An 11,838-nucleotide genomic window follows, 5' to 3' on the forward strand; every position below is an offset into this window, starting at 1 on the left:
AATGGGCTCTAGGCCTAAAACACCGTCATAGACTTGGGCAGGAAGAAACACTTGGTGTGGATGTTTTGATACATCTCAGAAATTAGGAGAAACGCTAATGAGCTCTCTCTGCTAAACTGGTTCTGCACTTGGCCTCCAGAGGGCGATGCTGCACAAACTGGAGCTTTTGTTTCCGTTGAAGATCAATCCACTGCTCAGTTTCTTCTTCCTGCAGCTGGTTGAGTTCTTTCCAGACAGAGACAAGTGACAAGAATCAGAGGTTTAAAAAACAACCAGATTCATCTCAGCAGCTTTTGTAGTTTTAAATAAGCAAGGAGTTTCTCCAGCGAAACTTCCTCACACCTCTTGTTCTTGGTCTCTTCAGACATTTTCCTTCCTGTTCTCTGGAGATCTTGCAGAAAAGAGCCTGCAGTGTTTCCCTTGCTCAGCCATGCTCCTGGTGCTCATCCCACTGCTGGGGATACATTTTGTCCTGAGTGAGTAAAATTTCTTTATGGTCTCTAGTTCCACAGGTTCTGACTAGAAATGCTTACTTTTTATACTGAGTCTGCACTGCTTTCACTGATAGTACGTTGTTTTTCCAGGAACTGCCAGAGCCCAGTCAGTGACCCAGCCTGACATCCACATCACTGTTTCTGAAGGAACCTCACTGGAGTTGAGATGTAACTATTCCTATGGGGCAACACCTTCTCTCTTCTGGTATGTCCAGTTCCCCGGCCAAGGCCTCCAGCTGCTCCTGAAGTACTTTTCAGGAGAAACTCTGGTTCAAGGCATTAAAAGCTTTGAGGCTGAATTTAAGAGGAGTCAATCTTCCTTCAATCTGAGGAAATCCTCTGTGCATTGGAGTGATGCTGCTGAGTACTTCTGTGCTGCAGGGGGAGCTGAACACAAACTGCCTATGCTAGAGAAGTTTTCAGAATCTCAGTATATCTTTCTGTGGCATTTTCAAAGATCTCCTTTTTTATGATGGCCAATGAGGCAAAGAGGGCTGAGCCGACCCAGGCATTTCTATGTAATTCTATAGTTCCTGTCATGCTCCATGTCCTGATAAATTTTGTTTCAGAAGCTTTTTGCTCATTGTAGAAACTACATAATAGGAAATAGTATTCTTGAATGATGGAAGAGATAGTATTCTTGTAACAATCAAGTCCTCCATGACTTACCTTGATGTTGTCTGCATTAGGGGGTTGACTGTGTGAGCTGTGACACGGCGTTGGAGAAACTTGGTTTTCATTTATCATTTCATCCGTCATCTAACCTGGAAAACAGAAGATGATTTTCTCATGTTCTTACCTTGCAAATTTGTTTTCTTTTCAAGTTGGTCATTCATAGGTTATTTTTTTTAGAGTTTCTTTTTTTGCCTCTAACTGTGCTATTCATGTGTCTAAATATTTTGTCTGAGTTTGAATAACTGTATTTAGGAAGAACTGTGAGAAATTATTAGTCAACAATAAAAGAGTGATTAGAATCAGGGAGGACTTAGAAAAATGTCAGGTGATGTTAGTTCCGACAACTATTTAAGAATAGTGCAGAAGAAAAATGAAGATTAAAAATTCATCAGTGTTTCTCCAAATACTTTTTCACCGTAAGAAAAGTAGTTTCCTATTCTTTTAGTGTCAGAAATGCTGCAAATCTGTATCAGAAATTTGTGGCTATAATCCCTTTCATTTTTCTTCTAGCTACTGGCATTTCTATTCATTGCTTTCGCCCTGTTGTTATATGATTTCAGCTATTGGAATATTAAAGATGGATTCTTATAACATTTTGATAATCAATCATGTGATAAGTTTAGCAATGCCAAACTGTGCTGGAAACACTGATAAGAATTACAATGCATGGTAGAGGGTCACTGGACCCAGTATAAATTTATGACTTTCTTTTGTCTAGGATGGAAAGAACTGTTGAAGAAGCTTTTATACTTCTTGTTTGCTTGAAGCCTTGGAGGGTAGCAAGTAGTCTGGAGAAAAAGGAGAAGGAGGATGAATCTTTCCAGCTGCTACTTGGCTCACGCTGTAAGGTATTAGAAGGTAGGTATGTAGGAACCCTCAAATATAGAGACAATAAGAAAATTGTGGCCAATGGTACACCTTAGCCAAATGGCGAACCAGCAGATCAGCAGTAGTTTTTAGGACCTAGTGAGATGGTTATATGGGATAGATGTATTTCAATGATTGCTGGATGGGTATAAGGAAGGTAAATGGAACATTAGAGATGTAAAATTATGAATAAGATATGTACTCATGTAATGTCCCCTGCCCCAGTCCCTCCATTCTTTTCTATTTCTAAAGCACACTGTCTTCTACCTTTGATAAGATGGCTAACTTCAGGCAACTCGCTGTTATCAGCTCAGCCACATTGCCCAAAGGGACTGTGATGGGCACTTTATGTGGAATCTTGAAGGAGGTAGAAATATAGAATTGTTTTGTTGTTGTATGTGTTTCAAATGTGTGTAGAAAGTTGCATATAGAAGTTGAATAGTCCAAGGGGTGGATTGATTTATTGACTCTCAGCTCCAAATTCACCCCTTGCCTCTTCTGTGAATGTGGATCTGTACCCTTCAACTATGTTCCTTGCCAATTGGCATAATGCTATGCTTTGCCAGTAGAGGATCAGGGAGAAAAGATTTTGATTTTTGCTTTCTGTGTGCACACGCCACAGGTTCCTGCAGCATGAGAGGCTTCTCCAGCGTCCAGCTCATGCAATGCACCCACACCAGGTTCCTGCACTGTACAGTGGCCAGAAGTGTCCTCCAGCACTTCCATTTTTGGGTGGTGCTGTAGAACAGAGCCTGCAGTGAGACACCTTCCTGTATCCAGCTTTCCCCATATTCATCCCTAGATTCATGAATCGGCACCCTAGATTATGGTTTTCTGGTAAGTATGAGAGGGTGAATTTCTCTGTAGAAAATTCACAGCACAACAGTGACTTCTGTGTCATCTAGTGAGACACAGTTGTGCCTTTCTCAATAAGATCTGGGTCTCACCCTTGGGGAGTGGGGCTAGGGGTCCCTTCTTGGGGTGTTGTACCCAGCCCTAGGAGTAGGGACTGCACTTTATATCTGCTATTCCTACAGGAATAGGAATAGCAGAGTTTACTTTTCTTTGTATTACCTATTTCCTTGTTACTCAAAATCCTGTTATAATTAATAATTTTTTATATTAATATTAAATTTTCCTATAATTATAAAAAGCATTTTCTGTTCAAATTATTATATGGTCTATCTTTCCTGATTGGACCAGACTTATACATGCACCAAGGATCTCAAGCCACTGAAGAGCATCTCCCCACCCACTGTCACCTGACAAATCTAGTTGCTTGCTTGTTTTATTTATTGCTCATTTGTTTTATTTATTTATGGTTTATTATTTTACTTATTTATTGTTTTACTTATATGATTACAAGAAACTTTATGCAGTAAAGAATTACATTAAGAAGAATTTGGAAATATTATGTTTTTATATTAGTGAAATTCATTTTGATTTTTCACATTTTTTGCATGTTTGACACAAAATTTTATTATACCATTGAGGCAAATTATAATCCCTTTTAAATGTATTTTAGCTTACAACACAAATTGTCTTTCATTCGCTAATGAGACTGTGTCTGAAGATTTTAAATTCCAAGTCATTTTTCATTCATCTAACTCTCTTAATTATCCTTATTTTTGATTTCTTTAAAATGGAGGGAAAAGGCCATGATAATTTTAAAACAATCTGAAGACAGAATATTTCTAACACGCAGAAAGTTTTTGTGTGTGCCTTTCCAATCAACCCACCTTCTGGAGGCAACAGATGTTCGTATTTCTAGTATTATAGATACTTTAATCATTTTAGAACTTTGAATCAATGGGATTATTCAGTAGGTACTCTCTTCTGCCTGGTTTCTTTCACTCATCATGTTCTGGAGGTTAATCCGTGTTCATTACTGTAATTGTTGAGAAGTTTCCTATTATATGAATAAAGCACAATTTATTTATTCATTTGGCTGTGCACACCATTGGCTGATTACAGAATCTTTTAGGGATTAAATCTTTGGTAGCATTCTTTTTCTTTTTTAATTAGATTCAGGGGTTACATGAGCAAGTTTGTTACATGGGTTCATTGCGTGATGTTGAGGTTTGGGCTTCTAATGATCTTGTAGTGAACATAGTACCCTATAGATAGTTTTGCAACACTTCTCCCTCCCCTCTCTCCTCCCTTTTGGAATCCCCAGTGCTTATTATTCTCATCTTTGTGTCCCTGTGTACTCAATGTTCAACTCCCACTTATAAGTGAGAACATTCTGTATTTGGTTTTCCGTTTCTGTGTTAATTCCCTTAGGATAATGGCCTCCAGCTTCATCCGTGTTGCTGCAAAGGACATGATCTCATTCTTTTTATGGCTGTGTAGTGTTTCGTGGTGTACATGTACCACATTTTCTTCACCCAGTCCACCACTGGTTAGAATTTGATAGCATTCTTAAGGGTGCAAGGTACAGGCTGTCCTAGATTTTTATATGCTGTTCAGGCAATGGTAGGATGTGTCTCTGAAGTTCTATAGTTGAAATCCATATCTTAAATAGTTTATTTAAAAACCAATTTCTAAAATTCATTATGCTATTTAACATGCCACTAATTTTTCTAATAAAAACCCAATATCTGATATTTCCTGTGCTACTTATAAAAGCTTCAGGTATCATTCAAGCTGTGGGTAGCTGAACTGTAGTTTCCTCTGTTGTGGCCTTATGTGTTAATAACAACAGTAGCTGACCGCCTTGGAGTTTGCTTTCTTGACTAAGTCAATTGACTCTCCTTAGAGTTGAGACTTAAGTTAACTAGCTCATGCTTGATATTCTGTGGTTTCTGTTGAAAAGATTTAATGTAAATTATATGTCCTAGCACTTTAGTATATTTATTCTTACTTGGTAACATATATATATATATATAAAATGAACAATATTTTGATAAGTGTTCCTGCAAATCCTGAAGATCTATAAGTCATGTAATTATAATCCTTGCTCAACAGTCATTCCAGAGAACTCATTTAATATTCAGAGGCATTTTGCTATATACAGTACATATGAAAATATTTTAAAGCTTGTTAGGTAACTTATAAAGAAAATTTCACTGTTATTTAATATCAAATATGCAGCACATCCAATAGAAATTTCCAATCATTTAAGCATAATAATAAAGTTGTCAAGATAATTAGACCTCTGTACAGAATTCTCATGGGGATATCTAAGACAAGGGAGCAATTTTATTCAGGAAACAAGTGCACCAAAATATGAGTTATAAAAGGTAGAATGTTAAGCTGTTGAAGATATTTTATATGTATATATATGACTTCAAGTTGCTCTGTGTGATATATTTCATATAACTGGATATTAAAAATTTACCTTCATATTAATTTTCTAGAGCTGCCGTCACAAATACCACAGACGGGGTGGCATAAACAACAGAATCTGTTTTTCTCTCAATTCTGGAGATAGAAATCCAAGACCAAGGCGTTGGCAGGGCAGGTTGTTTTTGAGGCTTGCAGATGGTTGCCTGCTCACTATGCCTTCAGGTGGTCTCTCCTCTCATGGTGCACATGTCTGTGTCCGGATTTCCTTTCTTACAAGAACACCAATTATGTTGAATTAGAGCCCAGTTATATAACCTCATTTTACCTTAATGACCTCTTTAAAGATCCTGTTTTCAAATACAGTTTCATTCTGATGTACTGGGGATAAGGGCTTCAACATGTAAATTTCAGATGAGACACGGTTTATTCTGTGGCAACCCTCCAGGGAAATAAATATTAAATTCATAAAGAAGACGATTAAAGCCTCTCTTGACACAACACTTTGCTAATTGCTGGTGCACACAATGATCATATATAATTTTGATGATGAATTTTCCCTGCTTTCTTTTGTGATTCTAGAGCAATTAGAAATGTGCAATAACAGATGCGGATACTTCCTAAATATTTCAAATTGTAAAGGAAGTAGAGAGTACAATGATAAAAATGTAAAAGCTATTATTTAGACTTGCCTTCTTTCTCTCTGCTACATTAGGATATGGAATTTTCTCATGTTAGGTTTGTCCTTTTCTGTAGCTAAATCTTAATTTCTTTTTGTTTTTTCATCTCAGGTAGTTTTCCTTTCTTTCTCTACTCTTTTCTGTATGAATGTTGAGTTTTTTAACTTGTCTTTTTTTTTCCTCTCTCTTGTTTCTGATCTCAACTTTGCCAGAGCTATTTTAGCTGACTAACTTGCTATTCTTGTCTTGCACTACTCTTTTACTACCTAATCAGCAGAACTGACATTTAAAAGAAGCAAAAAGAATTGAAATTCTTTTGGAAGTTGTTTATGGCAGGTGCAGTGGGTTAAATAGGTGAGGGAGGGGTGCTATAGTCCTCGAACACAGGGGCAGCAGGAAGAATCCCATCCTATATGCTCAGCTTTCTTGGGGATTGTTGTCTGTTTTTTCAAGCAGTATGTAGCAAGATTTTTAATTTTGATTGAATTTTTAAAAAATATGTTTCGATTACTGATACGTTTGGATTCATTTTTAACGTTTTGGCTTTGCTCAGCATGCTCTTGATTTGTTCTTTCCTGTTTTAGTCTGTCTTCTGTTGCATTGGTAGTTTTCTTTTTTCTTTCTATTGTTTCTTTAAAGTGTAAATTGTATTTTTTGTTCCTAAAAGTATCCTTAAATTATATATGTATACATATATATAATTTTTTTCTTTTTTTATTTTATTTTTATGTTTTTATTTATTATTATTATTATTATTATACTTTAGGTTTTATGGTACATGTGTTCAATGTGCAGGTAAGTTACATATGTATACATGCACCATAATTTTTAAATGCCCAAAGTTATTATTATTTTTTCCTGAAGTTATTCTATAACATTTTTTCCTTGTATGTCCCCCTCCTTCTCCTTGGGTATATTTTTTTCTCCTTTTGACTTACTGTCTTTAGAATTACTTCTGTAGCTAATTGGAAGAAACTATACACATACTATTTATATGAAGACAGTAATTTTAGAGTTTATCAAATTAGCTGATAATCTAGAGCTCCAATGCACACTAACAAAAGTAATAAAAAAGAAAACCATTCAACACAATAATGGGAACACGAATTCATTCCCTTCTTCCTCAGAGCCTTTGCCTGATCTTCCCTCTGCCTGGAGTGCTTTTCACTATTAGCCACATTGATGGTTCTTTCACTAGCTCCTAGTCTCTGCTCCTGAAGAAACATGAGTGCATGTGAATAAAAAGAGGAATTATTTAAAAGCTTTATTGCCATTTTATATTTTATGGTTAAAAAACAACATTTTAAGTGTCGATCGATAGGAGAAAGTCTGTATGAACTGAAGTATATCCCTAATATGATGCAGTATAGCAGAAGGCCCCATATGAGTTAATACAATAAGACCTAAAGATTATTGAGTTTATAAAGTGAGTTACAAAAAGGTATGCACAAGATGTATCATTTTTATTGGATTTTAAAACTATAAATGAAATACCATATATTTCAACTGTTTCATATATTTTGTATATGTATGTAAATAACATCAACTCCAAATTGATTAGATGAAACAATAAGGGTAATAAGGGATGAAAGGACTTGAACTGGGAGTAGTGGTCAAAGGAGATTTTAGTCTATCTGGAATGCTGTATTACTTTAAATAATTTCATATATTTGTGAATTCTTCCTAGTATTAAACCAAAAAAGTCATAAAAGCCATCACAAAGGTTTATCCACATTCTTTTCTATTCTATTCATAGAAAAAGGGAGAGAGGAGAAAAGGATCACCTTCTTCATTAGGTTTTGTTCAGCCTTCCTAAGTATAAGTATTTTTTCTGCCTCTGGGCTCATACAGCTTCTAGTTTACACTCCTCTTAGGGTCCTACTATGTGATTTATATTATAGATATGTATTTTTGTCCACTCCAGTAGACTATAAAACTAGTGTTATGTCTGCTTTTAAGTATTCTTAAAACCTAATAAATTATTCACTTATAGTAAAACTTCAATACATGTTTTGGACTTATTTTGAACTAAATTAAAGGAATTAAGTGAAGAGTACAAAATGAGAATTGCCAAATTAAGATACTAATTTCCACGAAATGACATTTTAAAGTGGTAATTGGTTCATTCTTAATCCCCATTCAATCTAGGCAGTTGTATTGTTTTCTGACCACCTCCATTTCCTTCATAGAAAACATGAAGTGAATGGGGCTGGGTTGTGTGACTTACTGAGTAATTAGTTGGTCCGTAGTGGTTTTTGTTGCTGGTTTCATTCCACTAGGGGGCACTCTAGGATTTCCAGAAATGAAGACTTTTTCTCATGGTCCCAAAGGGTGGAACAATTAAAAGAGGAGACAAGGGGGCATGTGAGTCACTCAAATCACAGATAACAAGGAATTGCAGTGGAATGGGGGGCAGTGTGTGTGTAAAGCTCATCTTAGGTTTTCAGCTCTGACATTCTATATAGAACCTCAGAAAGCTGGAGTTCATGGGTCTACGAATCCATTGTGAGGATGATTCTGTAAGCAGAGGTAAGGGAATTGGAGTTTTACCGGGAATTGGGAGGATGGCCACTTCCTATTACATATTTTCAGTTTTTAAATTTTTATGACTAAAATTCCTGAAATTCCCTGGCATGGAAATTATTCCAGAATACCCCTGATATCTCATTTCTTCGTATATCTTCTCTGAGACTAAAAGGAACAAGAATAAGCAGAAAAGAAGAAAATAGGAAGGAAATAAGGACCAAAACCAGCAATATGTGGCCTGATCGTAACAGCTGTGTGGGCCTGCAGGGTGTGTAGGGAAAGGGTTGGACAGAGTGGCAGAGGTAGAAATTAAATCAGGGTGGATATCATACACACATCCTATTTTTCTTTTAACCGAACAAACTCTACTTGGAAACATTTTCTATGCAGACAATCTCCTAATTTCAAGAAATTGTATTTATTTCTAAATCCACCATACATGCTGTCAGAAAGTTTTCCTTATTACAATTTTCATGTAATTGAATTCTGCAGTTTTCTGTCAAACTGTGTAATTTGGGCTTCCCATGATTCTTTAAGGCTCTACTTTCCCCAGCTGAGACATGGATTCGTCTCAGACATATCATCCTCTTTCTTCACATACTATTCTACAATTTCTCTTATATAAAGTACTTTCAGGAAAAAAAAAACCCTGTAACTTCATACACTGGAAATATTGGCTCTTCCCCCCTTGCACTATTCACACCCAGAGTTTTGGAGAGATTACTGTGCAGTCTCAAAGGCCACTGCTGGTGGAGTTTCCTATTCAGATAAATGACAGAGCTCAGGTGTGATTGGTGCTCAGGGAGTCTGGTGCAAACTATTGATTGTAAGAATAAGTTTGTCTGGACCCAAGACTTGACCCCTTCCAGAGCAGGGGCAAAGGCACCCCAACAACCAGGCAAGGAGCCATGGAGAGGAGACTGGGAGCTCTCTTGGGGCTTTTGTGGGTCCAGGTTTGCTGTGAGTTGGACCATCCTAGATGGAGGCTGACAGGGGAAGGGAGGGAAGGGAGAGCTGACACAAATCTCCTAGACTGTCCTACAGCCTCATGAGTGTTTCTAGGGATATTTTACAGGTTTGGAAACTGCATCAGTGATTTCTTAGTGACATAATACATATTTGCTTTTCTCTTTCCAAGCAGGAGTGAGACGAGTGAAGGTGGAGCAGAGTCCTTCAGTTCCGAGTCTCCAGGAGACAACCAGCTCTACTTTGAGGTGCAGTTTTTCTCCCTCTGTGAACAACGTGCAGTGGTTCCAACAGAATCCTGGGTTGGCCTCATCAATCTGTTTTTCATGGCTTCATGGATGAAGCACAGTGGAAAGTTATGGTCAAAAAGAAACTCTGAGGAGCTCTGTGGTACCCTACACATCACAGTCGCCCAACTGAAAGACTCAGGCATGTACTTCTGTGCAGTGGAGGCACAGTTCTCCTAAGGAAATCTGCAGCCTGGATCCGAACTACAGCTGGGCCTGCAGCCCCAACTCCTTCTGTGAGAGAGGCATGTTGCCCCCACAGTATCACTTGCACAGCTTTGGGTTTTCTGATTGATGTTGCACTTTTATTTCTGCTAAAATTAGACATTTAAGGATTGCCATTTAACTTTTTTGTTCTACCCTTTTGCTCTCAGAAATCTCTTTGCAGGAAAAAGCTTTGATATGGAACCACTGGAACAACTTATAAAGACATCAAGACCCAATGGACTGTTAAAACAGATCATCTAGCAAAGAGCATATAAATTATATATAAATTACTGTGATAAAAAAGATTTGAAGAAATATATGCTGGTCAACAAATAGCAAAGAGATGACTCAGTGTTTCATCTAAATGCAGGTTGTTCACTTTTCTAGTAAAAGGGAAGAGAGCATGTGTGATGTATATTATATATATATTTTTTACTCCTGGAACCCATAAAAGATAAAATTTTAAAGCACGTAACGTCATTGGGTGTCAGACATTCTCTGAATTTACATATATTATCTAGGTGCTGACAATACCTCTTTACTCTACACATGAATAAACTGAGGATTATAGGGCACACATGTCTTGCCTGAGCTCAGATGGTTATGAAACTAGCAGTGAAGCTGGGCTGGGATTCTCCTTCTCGATGTATGAAAGCAGAGTGTGTACTCTAAGCTACACACTATAGAAGACTCTTTAGAATCACAAAATACCAATTATTTCAATTGATAAATTTGTGCAATGTGCTCACATACATCACTGGCAAATATATCCGTTTGGATAATTTCTAAATTGCCTCTAGTAAGAAAGAGTTCATTAAACTTTTCATTTTGTTACATTAAAATCCATTTGTCTTCCTTGCATTACTCATGATTTTGTAACATCATTCAAGGTCTGGAAAAGAGAGCAGAAACTTCTAGGGTTGCCCCCCAAAAACTTACCTGCTGCAGCCACAGTCCAAGACTTCTGAGAAGCAAACCCAGAGTTTAAACCTAAATGTGGATCAGTTACAACACATGTAGAATTTCAACCTTACAAGGTCTGTTATGTGAATGTAAGAGAATGGACTAGGAAGGACTGGGGCCCTGAGAACCAAGATGAAGACAAGCCGGCAGTCTCCGGTGAAGCTGGGAGCAGGGCCAGCTTCCTGGGTATGTGACCTGTTGCAGCCCACAGGACCCTGGTTAATGCTCTGCTATCACTGCCTTGACATTTTTAATAGTTTTGTTTTTAAACTTGTGAGTAAGTGAAGTTCAGTGAGAGGACAGAGCATGTAGGTGAGCAGAGGAGATACACAGGACAGCAGGACACAGGACAGAATCATATGCAGGCTCAGGTTCTTGGGCACAGTGGGCAGCGTGTGAGCTGAGCAGTTGGACGGGCTGTTTTGAGTGCATGAGCACACAGGGATCTCTGGTGTGTTGCGGCTATCCAACGTGAGTGGCAGTAAACTTTTCAGTAAATTATTACACAATAAAAGCATATACGTGGACAAGGCGATAAGTTATACCGGAGAGTTATTAGAATCCTTCAAAAAGTTTAGAGACTGTGATTTTGAAAGTTGATATAACATTACAATTTGGATATCTGCAGGTTTAGAAATAGAAATTACATGTAAGGATAGCAGCTTAATGGAAAAGAGCATCATTTTCTCACTTTTTAATGCTATCTTCTTTTGTGTTTTTCCTTAACATCTTTTTTTTTTCAACTTTTATTTTAGAATTGGGGGTTCATTTGCAGGTTTGTTACAATAGTATATTATGTGATGCTAGAGTTTGGAGTTATAGTGAATCCATTACCCAGGTAGTGAGCATAGTACTGAAAAGGTGATTTTTTTTCAATCTTTAACCCTC

At 37.3% G+C, this 11,838-nt stretch overlaps 1 gene segment (V, D, J or C); it reads left to right on the plus strand.

Annotated features, from left to right (window-relative positions):
- The first annotated feature begins 359 nt into the window (after nt 1-359).
- LOC134738190 (T cell receptor alpha variable 8-3-like) lies at nt 360-10,248 on the plus strand. The segment is given in 4 exon segments: nt 360-476; nt 585-699; nt 1,888-2,027; nt 10,169-10,248. Coding segments are annotated over 4 exon segments (381 nt in total).
- The last annotated feature ends 1,590 nt before the right edge of the window (nt 10,249-11,838 follow it).

This window comes from Pongo pygmaeus, chromosome 15 (assembly GCF_028885625.2).
Source record: "Pongo pygmaeus isolate AG05252 chromosome 15, NHGRI_mPonPyg2-v2.0_pri, whole genome shotgun sequence".
NCBI lineage: Eukaryota > Metazoa > Chordata > Mammalia > Primates > Hominidae > Pongo > Pongo pygmaeus.